Source organism: Gorilla gorilla, chromosome 21 (assembly GCF_029281585.2).
Source record: "Gorilla gorilla gorilla isolate KB3781 chromosome 21, NHGRI_mGorGor1-v2.1_pri, whole genome shotgun sequence".
NCBI classification, from domain to species: domain Eukaryota; kingdom Metazoa; phylum Chordata; class Mammalia; order Primates; family Hominidae; genus Gorilla; species Gorilla gorilla.
Window position 1 is genome coordinate 58,254,281 of NC_073245.2, and position 18,009 is coordinate 58,272,289.

General features: G+C 52.6%; 1 protein-coding gene across 3 annotated transcripts in view; it reads left to right on the forward strand.

Annotated features, from left to right (window-relative positions):
- The window catches only part of SLC12A5 (solute carrier family 12 member 5), a 38,611-nt gene that overhangs the window by 4,025 nt on the left and 16,577 nt on the right, over window positions 1–18,009 (forward strand). Inside the window, exons 1-9 of one of the 3 annotated variants that reach the window (XM_055373095.1) lie at window positions 3,437–3,569; window positions 9,398–9,492; window positions 9,857–9,988; window positions 10,230–10,376; window positions 11,195–11,249; window positions 11,709–11,839; window positions 14,834–15,075; window positions 15,790–16,001; window positions 17,614–17,784. In XM_055373095.1, coding sequence (XP_055229070.1) covers window positions 9,478–9,492; window positions 9,857–9,988; window positions 10,230–10,376; window positions 11,195–11,249; window positions 11,709–11,839; window positions 14,834–15,075; window positions 15,790–16,001; window positions 17,614–17,784 — 1,105 coding nt within the window. In that variant the 5' untranslated portion in view covers window positions 3,437–3,569; window positions 9,398–9,477. The other 2 variants (XM_004062292.5, XM_031004747.2) reach the window with 2 other exon arrangements.

Consider the following 18,009-nt stretch of genomic DNA (forward strand, 5'->3'; position numbering starts at 1 on the left):
GGGCTGAGTCTGCAGAGGAATGAGGGGCTGTTGGGGTGCTGTTGCTATGGTGATGGGGCTGCAGCCTGTTAATTAAACCCCCGGTTGCCACGGAGACGGTGGTGGTTGACGTGCTCCGCAGTGAGCCCTGTGTGTGTGGGGTGTGCTTTGCGCTGGACTCATCAATTCACTGCTACGGTTTTGGGTCCGAGGATGGGGCATGCGGGTGGGGAAGAAGAAGAGTGAAGGAGGGCATTCAGGACCCTGGGCCCATAAGGCCACAGCCAGTGGTTGGTGGGTTAGGTTGTGGGGGTAATGCAGTGGAGATGCGGAGGGAGAGGGATTGAGCCATAAGGAGGAATGCTATGCCTGCCTCCTGTGAAAAGAGGACCCAGTCCGGTGGCTCTAGCTTCCTCCAAACAGCCCCTTGTCCTGGTTCAGTGGATGGAGTCCCGGACAGGAGGTCAAGGGGCTGGGTTCTAGTCCCTAGTCTGTTACAAGTTCACCCCATGAAGAAAATATGAACCTTTCCATTTTCAGACTCCAATTTCACAATAAGTGGAGAGTGGAAAATAATTTATAATATCTCTTCCAGTTCCCAAATCCTGACACTCAGGAGGCAGCTTCTCTGAGCTTTTTTCTCTCTGAGACATATGGTGGGAGGGGGTATGAGTTTGAGAGACTCAGAGTTTAGAAATAGGACCCTCCCTAGCTCTGCATCTTGTGCTGCTTTAGTGAGAGGGTTTCCCTGGCCCCAGATCTCCCCAGGGTTCTTGGTGGGGAGGGGATGCTGTGCTGGCAGCCAGGTTCCTGGGGCTCTGAGCTGTGGGTCACCTTTTACTGGCCAGTGCCAGGCTGGCAGTGTAGTGGGTGCCTGCCATGTGTTTTCTCTAAACCTCATCACAGAGAGTTGGCTGGAGGCCAGAATAGGGCACAGTCTTCCTGAGAGGTGAGGGGTGTCAGTGGAGGGGCTGGGGTCCCCCCTTGGGACTGTCTGCTCACTTGGTTGGGGCTCCTTAGGAAGGGATATGTGGCTTTGGTCTGAGATTAATAGAGCACTAAGAGTTTTCAGAGCAGGAAGAAGTGCCATGGATTATGCGACCTAACTCATTTTTACAGACGGGATACTGAGGCCCACAGAGAGGAACCTGATTTTGCCCACAGATACACAGAGAATTTGGGGGCAGAGGATACGATAGAACCATTATCTCCTGAATCTCAGATGGCTCTTGAGATGGGAACTCTAGTGAAGGTGGACAGATGGGTTCCCCAGGGAAAGAGGAATCACTCCTGCCTTCACCCGTACTCCCTAGAATCTAGGTTTCCCCATGCATGGGCTTAGTCTCTGAGTGGCCAAAGCTGGACCACAAATGAAGGAAAATAACCCCAGGGGAACATGCCAGACCTGGGATTACTGAAAAACCTTAGCATCTCCTTCATTCTACAGCACTTCTCTGACAAACATGCTACACGTGTTTTACTGTTATGCATCTCTGCAGAGTAGAAGAACACAGTGCTGCTGCTGCTGCTGCTAGTGCTGTGTTTGTGTGTGTGTGTATGTGTGTGTGTGTGTGTGTGTGTGTGTGTGTGTGTAGAGTGGAGTGGCATGCTTAAAAATTTTTGAACACTGGCTTCTTTTAACCTCTGTCACCAATTCAAACTCATCTCACCCTTTTGGTGGTTTTTTTCTCTGGGAGAGCCAAGAATACCAGTGCCCACAACTTGTCTGAATAGCTAACTCTCCACCCTGAAGGGTCCTTTGGGTATCCAAAAAACCAAGTGGCAGTGATACTTGATTGGTAGGTCCCTCAGAGGCACTTTTGAGTCAGCTGCTGAAAACTCCACGGTTGACCCAATCTGTAGCCACTGACAAATTGTATTAATACAAGTAAAGCTGAGCCCTGGATTCTGTCCATGGTCCTGAAAAAAGTGCTGTCCTATACCCCGGTCTCCAGGGATATGAATGGCTCTTTAGGATTTTTGCAGGTTTTCTGGAGGCTTCCCCTTCAGTTGCAAGCCAAGAGTCCATTCTAGCCCTGCATCTCTGAAGCCTGAGCACAAGAAAAGGAAGAAAGCACATCTCAGACGTAGTGCCTGTTTGTTTGTTTGTTTGTTTTTCAGGAGCTAATAATCAGAGGCTGCTGAGGGGCATGGATATGACTGCATCCTTGTCTCTTCTATGGAGGCAAGACCACTTTTATAAGTTCTATCAATGAAAAGAGTCCTAAACTGGAGTAAAGCAAACTGGATGCTAGACCAAATTCTGCCATCCACTGGCATTATGTCCACAGGCAGTCATTTTCCCTCTATGGGCCTTAGTTTTTTTCATCTGTGAAATGAAAGCTGTGTGTAAGATACAATGACTGATCTTTTCCCAACCGAAGAACTTTTCTGGAACTTAGAGAGCCAGGGAGAGAGCTAGTACGAGTGTGAAGATTGTTTACCCCGATCTGCTCCCACCCTCAGATGTTTAGATCTTCTAGAGACTCAAAGCTTTCAAACCTCTGATGCCACTTCCTGAGATGTCTGCATCACTGGCTCAAACCTGGACTCTAGGGGCGCTGAGGGGTCCCAGGATGATCAAGCTTCTGGGGGATTGGCCTAAGGGAAGAGGGGAGGAGGACAGAGAGCATGTCGGCTCTGGAAGCCTCAGAAAGCAATCCTGGATTAGGGGATTAGACAGTTCTGCCCCAGGAGAAAATCTGGTCTCAAACCGACAGGCGGCCTCATTCCGCCCTCCCCCACTCTGTCCCTGGCCAGCCTCAGGACCGGCCTGTCCTCCCTAGAGGCTGCACCATCCCTGGTGGAAAGTCAGTGCTCCCTGGAACCTCACTGCTGCCTCTTCTGCTCCTCCTCACCAGGTCTTATCTCTAGATCAGTCCGCAGTGAGAAGGTCCCTGGCTGTGGGCTCCAGGGACTTGTCTTGGGGGGTGGGACGCTAGGACTCTTGTCAGTCTAAGCACAATGAGAGAGTCCCTTGGAACTTCTCAGGCGCTACCCCACCCATTTTAAGACAGATTGGGTCAGTCAGCCCAGTGACCTGAACGCCCCTGGGGGTAGCACATTGCTTAATTATGGGCCCTGGGCTCTACATGCCTCCAGCTCCAATCTCTTGAGCAGTGGTATGAAAGAGGGTCTGGTTCTCCTCCCCCACTTCAGGGCTGGCCTCTCCAGTCTTGCAGAGAGGCTTCCCAAGGGCCCCATGTTCCATGGCGCACCTCCACGGCCACTTCAGTGCCCTTTATCTTCCCCCTGGGGGTTACCCCAGACCCCAAGTCAGGCAGCCGCTGCGGGGCCGCCTCCCCGCGGCCGCGACCTAGTTCCCTGCCGTTATTTTTAGGGCGCGGGATGGCACCTGCCCACGTGCCGGGCCCCGCCCGGAGAGTGGGTGGGGGGAGCTGCGTCTGCTCAAGGGAGGCGAGGCCCTGTCCCCCGAAGCACACCCTTCATCCCACCCACGCAATCCCCCAGTTTTCGTGCAAGGGGGCCACTAGTCGCGCTCTGCCCGCCCCTCATCTTCTCTTCTGTCTCCCTCCCGCTCTCCCCCCAAAACCCCGCCAGTGGCTCACGCCTCCTGCATACGGGATGAGGTGAGCAGCGCCGCTGCTGAGAGGGGGCGCGCGCGGGTGTGAGCGTGTGTCCGTGTGCGAGTGTGTGTGCGCCGGGCGGGCGGGCACTGCAGCTTCTTCCTCCGTGGAGAGGAGAGCGAGAGAGAGCTAGAGCGAACGAGAGAGCGGCGAAGGCGGGTAGAGGGGCGCGGGCGAGGCGGCGCAGCCATCCCCGGACCAGGGGCCGCGCCGCCACCATGCTAAACAACCTGACGGACTGCGAGGACGGCGATGGGGGAGCCAACCCGGGTAAGCTGTGGTCCGGGGGCGGCGGGGGAGGGGGCAGCGAGGAGAGGAGGCAGCTCTGGGGTTAGAGGCGGAGCGGGGGCCACCTCCTTCAGAGAGGAGGCTGGGACTGACCCGGGCGGTGGGCGCCAGTTGCAGCCTGGAGCTCAGCTCCATTGGAATGCTCCGGGCGCTGTCCAAGGTGCTGGAATGCGCCGCGCCCGGGGGTAGAGCTGCGGGCCGGGGGATTATCGCTGCCCACGGCTTCGGGCCGACTTGGGTTAGCTAAACCGAGGAGGCGGTGGGAAGGGGATAGAAGACCTAGAATGGGCTGATGTGGAGCTCGACGGCGGGAGGAGAGCTCCTTTCCCCGACAGGGGACCCCGGCGTCCTGGCGCAGAGCAGGCACCCGTGGAGCCGGGGGGCGCAGTCTGCTGCAGTCCCTCGTTCTAAGACTTCCATCTGGAAGATGGGGGGAAGAGGTGGCTGTGTGTGTGTGTGTGTGTGTGCGTGTGCGTATGTGTGTGTGTGCGCGTGTGTGTGTGCGTGTGCGTGTGTGTGTGTGTGTGTGTGTGTGTGTGTGTGTAGGGGGGGTTGGAGCCATATGACAGCCCCCCGTCCGGGCTGTGGTGTCTCCTTAAGGGAACACTTGGTGCAATCTGGGACCCCTCCCCCAAGGCTTCCCAAGGTCCGACCTCAGACTGAAGCGTACCTCCTCCATAGATTTTCAGCTCTACTTTGCAGAATCTCTCTCTCGCTTTCCCGTGGGTTCCTATTCAGGACGGGAAGCAAGATCACCCTCCTTTCTTCCCTCTTTCCCCCTCCTCTCAGTTCCTGGTGCGGTCCAGGGCGGGGCGGGGGGGAGTCTTTTTAGTTAGCTCTGCTAGCTTCCCCAATGAGGCCTTAGAAATGGGGTCCCAGTGGCTGATTCCTCAGCGCCGCGGCGCGGACACTGCGGACGCGCTGCGGTGGGTGCGGAGACTCGCAAGGAGCCGAGGGGCTTGGGACAAGTCCTTTCGCTGCTCCCGCTCTCCCCCGCCCTCCTCCGCGGCTTCCTTGCTCCGAGGTCTTGGGGCCAGCCACCCCCTCAGGCTCCCAGGCCCCCCGCCGCCCCCCAGCGGCCTCAGCCATCCATCACGGCTGTCAGCCACCCCCACCCCCCACTCTCCAGCGGCGCTGCGTCCCCTGCGCACTAGCGCGCCTCCCGCGCCTGCTGTCTGCGCTCAGCGCCTTCAAACGTTCCCCTGGGCACTGCTTGACCCTATGAGCCTAGACTCCCGCAGATCCCTCTGGCGGATGGCGCCTAGGGCTGAAAGAGCAGGGTCTTCTAGGGATTGGCAACCTTGACTCTGAGGTCCTCCGGATCCTGGATCTCAGGGCGAAGTGGCCGCTTGGAAAGGCTGGGGACACCAGGGTCCCTGATCCTTTGTCTGACTCCCCTCCCACCCCCCGCCGCTTCCCGCAACTCCTCATTCCTCCTGGGGGCTGAGTGGTATACAGGTGCCAGAACTCCTAGCTGGCCAGCTCATCCACCTCCCCAGTGACCCTGGGATCACCTCATCCAGCATCCGCCCCCTCCCCCGCGGGCTTCTGGCCGGAGGGGGAGGGGGTTTGGCAAAGTTGAGTCTGCGGCAGCTCCAGGCATCCCGACGCGGATCTTTCCATCCGGGATCCCCTTCAGATGCCTCCACTCTGAGAGGGGGACTCAGATGGAGAGCATCTCTCTGTTCCCTCAGACACCAGGTATGGTCCCATTTCCCAGCACCCGCTTTCTCTGCCAAGGTTTCACCAGGCCTTGGGGTTTCCACAGGGGCTCAGGAGGCCTAGAAAAGAGGCATCAGTGTGTGTGAGGCAAGAGTTGAACTAGGAACTCGCTTCAGTTCTATCCCCTCTCCGTTAGTTTCTAGACACTGAGTGCAGCGGACCCATCTGGAGACCTTCTTTCTATACATAGGGTCCAGGACCTGGAACTCAAATGGCCAGAACCTGGGTCATGTGCTGTGGGTCCCAGAGAGAGAAGTCCCCCCTCCTCCAAGCGGTGCTTGGAGATGGTGGTAGGAGGTGCCAAGGACCTTCTGGGCTTGAGAGAGGACCATCGGGCCAAGAGCCCCTGACATCTCTGATTCTAGATTCTTGGGGATGTACGGGAAGGAACTGGTTGCTGACCTCGGGCAGGTGGGGATGGCCCGAGCAAGAGGGCACTTCTGGACTAAAGAAGAGCCCAGGGATGTGTCCCGGTCTTCTTTCCCCTTGGGGTCTGACGCCCCCTCTCCCTCTCGGAGCTGGCCTAGGGATTCCCCCAGGCCCAGCCCCAGGCCCCGGGGAGGCTTCTTAGCCTGCGCCGCTCGCCTGTTTCCTCCCCGGGAGCTCTGGCCGCCGCAGCTTAATTGAAAGCCGATTCGGGTTGAGAGCTCCCAGGGGGCGGGGGCGGGGAGGGCTCAGCCTCAGTCTGGCCCTGCCTCTCGCGCGCGCGCCGCTCGGCGCTCCCGCATCACCCTTACTCTTGGCTCCCGGGAATCAGGGCGAGTTTCCCCTTAGCTGTTCTGGTCCTTTGAGAACTCGGAAGCTCATTCCCCATCCCCCTCAACCAGTGCGCCTGGCGTTCAGGGAGGGGACGAAATCAGCCCTGGCTGACAAGTCCCGGGAGCCTGGCGTCCCGCCCAGGCAGCTAGTGGAAAGGCGGGACCCAGAACGAGCCTACCTAGCCGCCCTCTCCCCTGCCCTCATCTCTTGGCCCGGATCCGGCCTGGAGTCTGGCTCCGCGCTGCGCGCCGCGTTACATAAGCGGCTGCGGGCGCGCGGCCGGCTAGGCTCTGCGCTGCGCTCTCGGCCTGCGCGGTCGCCATGGAGACCGGCGCGGGGCCACCTAGTTGCAGGGTCTCGGGCCAGGAAGCCCCTATTCCTGTCCCCTGAGCGCCACCCGCCCCCGCGAAGGAGGAGGCGCTTGGGAGGGGGTGTGAAAGGCAGAGGGGAGGGGTTCTCCTGTCTGGTTGTCCTGGCCCTAAAAGGGGATGCTGCGGGGAAAGGGACCCAGCTCCATAGGAGACAGGACCCCAAAATATTGCGGCTGGATATGCGGCTGGAGATGTGGGATGGGGAGCCCCGGCTGGGTGGGCCCCAAGTATGTTAATAATAATCGCAATTGTAATGATAGCAATAGCCACACTCGTGGCGGGCACACCTAATATGCGTGATTTAATTTAATCCTAGCAACAGCCCTATGAGTTAAGCTTGGTTAGTATCCGTTTGCAAAGGAGGAAACTGAGGCGTAGAGAATTTGTGACTTGCTGAAAGTGACGACACAGCCAGTGAAGCTGGGACTGGAATGTCAGTTTCCATAACTCCAGCCCCCTTTTTTAACCGTTAGGAAACATCCTTTCACCTCAGGTCCCCTCAGTCTCTCTAGTCCACACCATGATGTGCTGAGAACAGGAGGCATACTATCAGCATTTTAAAAGGACCTCTTCCTTGTTTCTCCTGTTCTCTGGCCCCAGAGAACTCTTCTGAGACCCTGGGGTCCAGAAGGGAGCCCTGGAGAACTTAGCTCCAAAGACTTTTCCTGAGCACCTATTATGTGCTGGGAGGTGGGTCTGCTATTCCCAGGAACTCACATATGTGAGAAGAAAGAGCTGACGATTGAACCCTATTTGACAACCGGGAGTTTCTGCCTTGATGGATGGGGTGGAGGTGGTGGCAGAAGACTGGGTGGTGGGTTTCTTTGGAGCAGGCGAGGCATCACTCCTCCTGGCCCAATTTTTAGTCAGGAAGAGATTGGTTTTATAACAGAGACAGGCCATGCTCTGGCTGGGTGACTGAGGAAGGTTTCCCGGAGGTAGAGAGGAGGATGGGGAAGACGCAGATGGATGGAGATGGGGAGAAAGGGATGTCAGCCATCGAGGGGACAGGAGAATCAAGGTGCCTAGGGCCTCAATTTCACTTGGAATTTGATCAGCGGGGGGTTTCTCCAGTGTCCAGAGAGATGTCAACTGCTGGAATTCAGCCCCGGAATTGAGGAAGGGTCATGGCTGAAGCCAAGGAAATGTACTTATGGGGCCTCTTATATCTTTCTGAAGGGACCTTCCCCCGTGGTGCCCAAGATACTTTCTCCTCGAGTGATCTCATCTAGGCACATGGCTTCACACACATTCTACGCATGTTTACATAGCTTACCCCCATCTCTTTCTCCTGCCTAGCCTCTTTGCTTCAGGTATCCTGATTCGTATATCCAGGTGGCTTCTGCATGTATCCACTTCAGTGCCCTACAGTGCCTCACCCTCAGCTAAATTCAGCATCTTCCCCACCTCCAAACTCCTTCTCTTCTAGTCTTCCCATTTATCAAATAGCACCATCATCCAACCATTCACCCATGCTAGAAACCGCAGACATTATCCTAGGTTCTTCCTCTCCCCCTCCCCAAACATCTGGCATGGAAATATGCCAATAATTCTGTCTGTTGCTCTACATTGCTCTGGTCAGGCACATCATCAGCCCTTACCTGGGGTACTGAAAGTCTCTAACTACCGTACTCTGTTTTCTTCACCTAAAAGCCGGAGTGACGGCTCTAAAACATGTGTTTATTCATGGTATTTTTTTTTGGCCTGAAACTCTTCAACGACTCCCCATTGCCCTCTGGATGAGGTCCACATTCTTGAACACGACCTACTAATCATTTAAGGGACCAGCCTGCGCTTCCCTTCCCAGGCTCACCTTTTCACTTTTCACTGCCCCTTCCACAGACTCCAGCCAGATCATACTTCATTCCTCTAACCCACTCTATTCACTGTCACCTCTGGGCCATCGAACATGCTGTTCTGCTATTCTGTCTGCCTGGAACACCCTCCCTTCCTCCCTCCCAGGCTAGCTCTTACTCATTCTTCAGCTCTCAGCGGACACGTCACTTCCTCTGGGAAGCCTCCCATGACCTCCCAAGCTGGGCTGGATGCCTCTCCTGTGTCCCACAGTCCCTTGATCTTCTATCCTAGAATTGACCATGCCAGATTGGAAATTCCTGGCTACTGGTTTGTCTCCCTGCACTTGGGTTGCTCTCCTGAGAACAAGGATGATGTCTTCTGTGTCTTACCCTGCTTCCCCCATGCCTGTATTGGCACATGGTAGACACTTGGTAAACACATTGTGAATGAAGATGAATAAAGGGCCTAGGAGATGTCAGAGGGGGTCACTTCTTCAAGAAGTGGCACATCCTTGGGGCCTTGATCTGCGGTGCTCCTGGAAGGCAGACCTTCTCCAGTGGGAAAGAACATGCCTCCACCCCAAACACCGGTATGAGCCCAGCTGTAGTTAAGAAGGAAACTCTGGAGAGTCTTGGGGTGTCCTGGTAAACGGAATAGGACCCCCAAGAGCAAGGAAGCACTCACACATCTGTTAATATGCAGTGCATACCAGCTAGTGCATTAGGCTCTGTATACATGCTGTCAACTGCAACCCTGCAAGGAAGGTGGTATTAGCCCCATTTTCCCAATGCGCGAACTGAGATTCAGAGGGCTACTGCGGCTACACCACTGTATGCCCAGGTGGTTGGACAACAACTGATTGGTGCCAGATCCCTGACCCCTCTCCCTTCTCAGGTGATGGCAACCCCAAGGAAAGCAGTCCCTTCATCAACAGCACCGACGCAGAGAAGGGAAAGGAGTATGATGGCAAGAACATGGCCTTGTTTGAGGTAGGCTGCTAGGGCTGTTGGGCCCCCACCTGCAACTCATTATCCTGATTCACCAGCTGCTCTCTCCCTCCCTCCCTAGGGAGCAATACCCTCGTCTCCACCCCTCCCTTGAGTCCACCTTCTTTCTTGAGCCTCCCCATCCCTCCTTCTCCCTCCTGGGATTTACTCCCTCTGCTCCCTGCCCTCCTCTCCTCATCCTACCATTCTTACCCCTGTTCTCCTCACCTGTTCCTCCTCCTTTCCCATCTCATCCCAACCTGAATCGTTTCGTGCTCCTCGTCCCCATCTCTTCCTCTGCCCCTCACCACTCAGCTCACTCCACTTGCTCCCCCAGCCTCCTAGCACTGACACCCTCCCTCCATAGGAGGAGATGGACACCAGCCCTATGGTGTCCTCCTTGCTCAGTGGCCTGGCCAACTACACCAACCTGCCCCAGGGAAGTAGGGAGCATGAAGAGGCAGAAAACAATGAGGGTGGAAAAAAGAAGCCGGTGCAGGTGAGGGCCTCGGGGGATGAGAAATGGAAGAAAAGGGACGGATGGGGGGTGGGGAAGGATGGGGGAGGAAAATGGATTTGAATGGAGGGAGGGAAAGGGGATACAAATCAGAAAGAAGAGGGATGAAGGGTTGAGGATAGAGAGAAGAGGAAGGTGGGGGCAGAGAAACATGGAGGAGGAGCACACCTGGGGTGTTGGTAATGATGAGGACTGCAGAGACTGATGCTGGCCTCCCTGGCAGGCCCCACGCATGGGCACCTTCATGGGCGTGTACCTGCCGTGCCTGCAGAACATCTTTGGCGTCATCCTCTTCCTGCGGCTCACCTGGGTGGTGGGCATTGCAGGCATCATGGAGTCCTTCTGCATGGTGTTCATCTGCTGCTCCTGTGTGAGTGACACCCCTCCCCTCACCACCCCCTGACAGCTGGGGCTTGGCAGAGGCCTGGGGGTGGGAGGTGGGAGGATGGAAGCATGAGACCTGAGCTTTTTATAGGAACCACTGCTTATGATCTTTGAGAGTAAATTAGGCCTGACTGGTCCTTCCTGCATCTCACAGGCTTGTCCTTGATGGCCGTTAACCAGGTTTCACCTGGATCTCTCTGTGTGTAATTACACAAGTGATGCAGCTCATTGATGGAAATGATAAGGGTAGGGAAGAAAATAAAATTCACCTATAATCTTACAGTAGTTAACATTTTGGCAGGTCCAGACTCACAAAAATGAGATTACGTGTCACAAACAGCATTGTAACCAAATTCTCCCCATTCTCTCTAAAAAATCAAATATTCGCCAAACACCTACTTCTTGATACATTTACGTGTCCTCATACATAACCTTGAGACAGCTCTGCATGTGAGGTACGCAGTGTCGGAGCTGTTACTCCTATTCTATAGATGGAGAAACTGAGGCTTGGAGAAGTGAAGTGAGTTGTCTCAGGTCAGGCAGCTGGTCCGAGACCAGGCTGGGATTTCCAGAGCTCTCTGATGCTGTGCCTTGCTTGGGCTCCTTCCATTCGCATGGTGAATAAGAGGTTTTCTTGAGAAGAAGGACTTGGCAGGAGTAGAAGTTGGAACAGGCCCAGGGAGCAGCTCAGCGGAAGAGAACCTGTGGGTTTGGCTGGTGTTTATGGGGTATAAGGCTTGGCCCCCACCCAGGCCACTGCGGCCCCTACCCCAGCCACCGCTCTGATGATCTCTTTCCTCACAGACGATGCTCACGGCCATCTCCATGAGTGCAATTGCAACGAATGGTGTTGTGCCTGGTAGGTGACTGGGGCTTTGTGGGGAGGGAGGATGGCTGGGTGGAAGGAGGGATAGTGCCCTGGGCTTTGGGGGACATCAAGGCCCAAGAGAGGTAATATTATAGACTAGGGGGCTGGGCTGTATCTGTTTTCAGCCCTATTGGGGGCAGAGGAGGAGGCAGCTCTCGGTGTTGAATAGGGCAGCCCTCCCGCCACTCATCCTGAGACCCTCCTCTCCACCATCCGATTTTCTGAACCATGACCTCCTTAAAGGGGTAATTAGCAACATGGTAATTAGTGCTGCAAAATCCATGCAGAGTGGTTGCTTGGGTCTCTCACCAGTCCCCTTTCTAGGGCTGCAGCCCATAAGCCTGTGAGGCCTGGAGCAACCCCCTTCTGCCTCTGTCACTGAACACCCCTCACCCCTTACGGCAGCCCGGTGCCCCTGACCCTCTCGCTGATACCAGATTCTCCCTGCAGCTGGTGGCTCCTACTACATGATTTCCAGGTCTCTGGGCCCAGAGTTTGGGGGCGCCGTGGGCCTCTGCTTCTACCTGGGCACTACCTTTGCTGGAGCCATGTACATCCTGGGCACCATCGAAATCCTGCTGGTAAGAGGGGCTGAGGAGGAGGTGTGGAACCCCAGGCTGTCAGTCAGTTAATCAGTGCTCCCTGGACACCTCCTATAGGCCAGGCCATTCAGTGAGGCCAAAGATGTGGTTCAGTAAGGCCAAAGTCAGATGTGGTTCTGTTTCTAAAGAGTTCACAGTCTAGCTGGGGAGACAAGATACAATAATTATGTAACATACACAGCTGTCGTTTATCAGGCCCCCACTGAGCTCTCAGCATCCTTCCAAGTGCTTCCCAGCCATTCTCTTGTATCCTTATGAGGTTTAAGTATTATGATGCCCATTTTACAAATGAGAAGCTCAGAGAGGTGAGATAACTTCCTCAAGGTCACTCAGCTCTCAGATAGGTGGCAGAGGTGGGTTGATGAGTTAAAATATGGTAGAAATAATAACAGTAATGTTATGCAGCAGCTACCATTGTGTGATTGCCTCCCACGGGCCACGGACTGTGCTAGGTACTCTATGATGTTAATGGTAGATGGCTGGTGGCTATTGGATTGCAAAAGAGAAGAACCAGGGGAGGGACCCTTGTAAAGAGATCTGTTGGGAATAGTGACTGATGGAGAGAAACCAGGTTGCTGGGCAGTGCTTGAAGTCAGGACTGGTGACTTAGGTCTCCATCCTTCATCCCCTTCCTGTAGGGCATGGGTGCTGATGAGGTGTCCCTGGTGGATAGGAAGTAGAGCTGACATGTCCCAAGCCCCTACTCTGTGCAGGCCCCAAGGCTTGAAGTATATCATTTTATTTTATCGTCATGACTCTCTCATGAGTTAAAGGTGGCCATTTTATTTTATTTTATTTTTTATTTCTTTTGAGACAGAGTCTCACTCTGTTGCCCAGGCTGGAGGGCAGTGGTGCAATCACTGGCAGCCTCGACTTCCCAGGTTCAAATGATCCCCCCCCCCCAGTTCAGCCTCCCAAGTAGCTGGTAAGCACCACCATGCCCAGCTAATTTTTGTATTTTTTTGTAGATAGGGGTCTCACTATGTTGCTCAGGCTGGTCTCAAACTCCTGAGTTTAAAATGATCCTCCCACCTCAGCCTCCCAAGGTGTTGGGATGACAGGCGTGAGCCACTGCACCTGGCTAAAAGGTGGCCATTTTACAGATGAGGAAAGCGAGGCTCAGAGTTTAAGGAATGAATGGAAGGAATATGAACCTTGGTCTTTCTAACTTCCAGAGCCTTACACAAGTGATGCAGCTTCATTGATGAAAATGATAAGGGTAGAGAAGAAAATAAAATTCACTTATAATCTTACAATAGTTAACATATGGTAGGTCCAGACTCACAAAAAATGAGATTACATGTCACAAACAGCATTGTAACTGAATTCTTCCCATTCTCTCTAAAAAACCAAATATTCACCAAACGCCTACTTCTTGATACATTTACGTGTCCTCTATACCACACTGCCTTGGAAACCTAGAACTAGAAGGTGTCACAGCAATTAGTGTCGCGGCAGGATGGAAGAGGGCAGGACAGGGAGGATGGATGGGGCATGAAAGGCCTGAGGAGGCAAATGATGAGGGAGAATAGACCTCCATGACTTTTAAAAATTAAAATATTTGAAAATTGTTGTAAATACAATTCTGCCTATTGCAGAAAATTGGGGGAATATCCAAGTCATGAAAAAATGTAAAGAAGGAAATAAGTCACCCAAAGAAAATAACCATTAACATTTTGGTGTATTGCCTTCTAGTTTTTGTTTTTCTATGTGGTATTGTATTCTGTCTATGTAAAATATAACCCTATACCTAAGCAACTCATATTCTCTTTGTATATATTATTTACAGTGAAAATAACTCTTGGAAGAATGTAAACGTTAATATTTAGCATGGGAATTTTAGAAAATACAGATGTGCACAAAGAATAGATTATTCACATTTTTTATGATTCAGGGAAAACTACTGACAACATTTTGATGTACTTATGAAAACACATACAGACGTATACTAATATATGTATATATCTTCACATACACATTTATAAAAATGAGATAATGAGACATATTCTTTTTCAAAAACCTGATTGTGTTCACCTAATGTACCATGGATAGCTTTTAAAGTCAGTCCATATAAATCTATGTCATCTGGCCGGGCACAGTGGCTCATGCCTGTAATCCCAGAACTTTGGGAGGCCGAGGCAGTTGGATCACCTGAGGTCAGGAGTTCGAGACCAGTCTGACTGATACGGTGAAACCCCGTCTCTACTAAAAATACAAAAATTAGCCAGGGGTGGTGATGGGCACCTCTAATCCCAGCTACTTGGGAGGCTGAGGCAGGAGAATCACTTGAACCCAGGAGGTGGAGGTTGCAGTGAGCCAAGATCGCGCCATTGCACTCCAGCCTGGGCAACAAGAACAAAACTTTATTTCAAAAAAAAAACAAAAAACAAAAAACCACCACCACAATAAAAAACCAACAACAACAATAAAAAACCAACTACATCATCTTTTTTAATAGCTCCATAGTCTGTGGGGATATCATGATTTATTCACCCAACCTCTAGTGATGAACATTTATTTCCACCTTTCTATTAGAAATTATTAAAATGATAAATAATTATTAAGAATTATAATTAACAAAAATAACAGAAGTAATCGCTTCCAGCATCCTTGCAATGTCATTTTTTAAAAAATGTATTTTAATTTGTTTTTGAGATGGGGTCACGTTATGTTGCCTAGGCTGGTATTGAAATCCTGGCTTCAAGTGATCCTCCCGCCTTGGCCTCTCAAAACACTGGGATCACAGGTGTGAGCCACCATGCCTGGCCTTATAATGTCATTTTAAAATGGCTGCATCATAGTCCTTGCAGGACAGGCCATGCCTTCTTTAGCGATTCTCCTATTACTGGATGTCTTTTCCAGTCTGGTACCACTGTGACTGTGCTGTGATGAGCATCTTTTTTCCTAAAGTGCTGCCTGTAGTGCAAAGGGCTGCTGACTTAGGTCTCTGTTTTTCCTGCCCCTTTCACACAGGCTTACCTCTTCCCAGCCATGGCCATCTTCAAGGCAGAAGATGCCAGTGGGGAGGCAGCAGCCATGCTGAACAACATGCGTGTTTACGGCACCTGTGTGCTCACCTGCATGGCCACTGTGGTGTTTGTGGGTGTCAAGTATGTCAACAAGTTTGCCCTTGTCTTCCTGGGTTGTGTCATCCTCTCCATCCTGGCCATCTATGCTGGGGTCATCAAGTCTGCCTTCGACCCACCCAACTTCCCGTGAGTGCTGCTGCTCTGAGCCCAAGGAATCGTCCTCCTACCTCCCTGGCCCTGTTTCAGAGTCTCTGCCAAACTCGCCCTCCCTGCCCCTCAGAATCTCAGAGTGGTGTGGGTTGGGAGTAGCTTCCCTTGGGAGGGAAAATCTCTCTTGGTTTGGGGGCAATGTCTTCAGAGTGAGGTAACTTTTCTGGAGGAGGGAACAATTTACCTTGTAAGAGTGAACTTCTTGCTGGTAGGGTGGACTTAGGAAGAATTAAGTGGGAATAAGTTCCAAAGCAATGAATGCTGTCTGTGGTAGGGAAACCTTTCCTGGGTGGGGACAACCTCCTGGAATGGGACAATCTCCTAGTGTTGGACAACTCCTCCAGGATGGGAAAAGACACAGAAGTCTAGAGGGTCCAGGGACTCAGATCCAAGTCCACTCCATCCACTGCTCAGAGGTGGAGGGCGCCCCCCGAGACCGCTGTCCACGGTCCTGAAACACAGCATTGCACTAATGCGGTGCTTCTCCGCCTTGGCTGCTTATTAGAATCACTTGGGGGAGCTTAAGAAAAAAAAAAAAAGCCAATAGCCAGGCTTCATTTAAATTAAACGAGGAACTCTGGATATGGGGACCTGGCGTCCGTGTGTTTAAAAGGTCTCCCGGTGGCTGTATTGTGCAGCGAGGGCAAGGTTATGTGGCTCCCCACCTTCCTCCCTTGTTTCTCTCCCTAGGATCTGCCTCCTGGGTAACCGCACGCTGTCTCGCCATGGCTTTGATGTCTGTGCCAAGCTGGCTTGGGAAGGAAATGAGACGGTGACCACACGGCTGTGGGGCCTTTTCTGCTCCTCTCGCTTCCTCAACGCCACATGTGATGAATACTTCACCCGAAACAATGTCACGGAGATCCAGGGCATCCCTGGTGCTGCCAGTGGCCTCATCAAAGGTCTGCGGAGGGACGAGGGCTGGCATCCAGGGAACGCTGCAGGGATTGTAGGTTAAGCGGTCAGGATTAAGGGGCCCTCCTTGGGATTCAGCTAAATTCAATCCGCTTTAATTGAGCACCTACTCTGAGTTACATTCCGTCCTTGGCATCAGGGAGGAGTAAGGTGAAAAGGAGACAAGTATCTCACCGCTAGTAGGAAAAGAAGTCATCAATGTAACAAGTGGTCACTGAGCACCTACAGAGTGCCCAGCATTGTGCTGAGTGCTAGGAACACAAAATAAATAAGTCACAGTTCCTGGCCTCAAGGAGACTAATGGCAGAAATAGATGTAATAGCAAATACATTATGCCATATGTAGATGTGCATTCAATGCACAGAGAATGCCCAGGGGAGGGAGAGTTCATGTGTATAAGATGGCAATAGGCTTCCTGACTCACCTGAGGAGGGTTTTGAAGGACAAATGAAAGATCTTCAGTTCTATGAGAGGAGTAAGGAAATTGCAACCAGAAGAACAGCTTGCCTAAAAGCAGGCAGAGGCAGAAGAGTTTATTGTGTCTTTCCAATCGCAAGTAATTTGGTATGACTGGGGCATAAAGAGCAAAATAAGGTGGAGAAAGAAGCGATGTAGGAGAGGCTGGCATGAGCCAGATCATGGCAGGCCTTGGAAGCCATTTTGGAGAGTTGGGACCACATTCTGAAGGCAATGAGGAGCCACCAGGGGGTTTTGGGAAAGGGAGGGACGTGGTCAGATCTCCATTTTTTGAATGTTCATTCTGGCTGCTAATGTGGATGGGTTAAAGGGGTGAGAGGAGAGAGGCAGGGGGCCCAGGAAGGGGCTGAGGCTATGAGTCCAGGAGAGAGAGATGGTGGTTTTCTGAGTGAGAGTGATGGAATGATGTCTGTGGGAATTACTGCAGTGCTTCTCAACCAGGGCTGTTTTGCCACCCAGTAAACATTTGGCTGTGTCTGCAGACGTTTTTGGTTGTCAAAACTGGAGGGGTGTACCTGGCATCTAGTAGGTAGAGGCCACGATGCTGCTAAACATCCTACAATGCTATAGGGCAGTCCTCCACAGCAAAGAATTATCTGGCCAGGAGGGTCACTAGTGCCACAGTGGAGAGACCTTGGAATGGAGAGAAGGGGCATATTTAAGAAATATTAAGGAGGGGTTAAAGGACAGAAGTTGGAGGTGGTATTGAAGTTGGGGAAGGGAAGAGGGAGCAGTGTAGGGCAGGGTGTCAGAATTGATGATGATGCCATTTACTGAAATATGGGATGCAGGAAAGGAGCTGGTTTGGGGTGGGTGGAGGGTGAGATCAATTTGGGACACATCGACTCAATCTGAGATGGGTCTTTATTTGCTCATTTACTCCACTAGATTGGACTGTTTGATGGTAGTGACTGGGTCTGATTAGTCTGTGAAAGCTCTGTACATAGCCTGGCCCAAATCAGGAGCTTAGGAAATGTCAGTGGAAATGAAATAGAGATAAGGCCGGGGAGAGTGAGATGGGGTTGATCTTGACCCTGACTTTTTGCCTCCTCCCATCTCCTGGTCCCAGAGCTCTGGTCCCCTTACGGCTGGCCTCCCCCTGAGCATTCTGTCTCCCCACAGAGAACCTCTGGAGCTCCTACCTGACCAAGGGCGTGATTGTGGAGAGGAGTGGGATGACCTCGGTGGGCCTGGCCGATGGCACTCCTATCGACATGGACCACCCCTATGTCTTCAGTGATATGACCTCCTACTTCACCCTGCTGGTTGGCATCTACTTCCCCTCAGTCACAGGTGAAGGGCAGCTCAGAGAGGGAAGACTCTGCCTGTGAGTGGATGGGGAAGAGAGAGTCGATGATGATGTTGGGAATTTCTTAGTCCAAAAACCCCATCATGAAAGCAACCCCAACATTTCACTTCCCATTGGAGAGATGAGGGAATTAAGGCCAGGAGAAGCTAAGTAACATGTCCAAGGTCTCACACAAGCCAGTATGTTAGGACTAGATCCCAGACTCACTG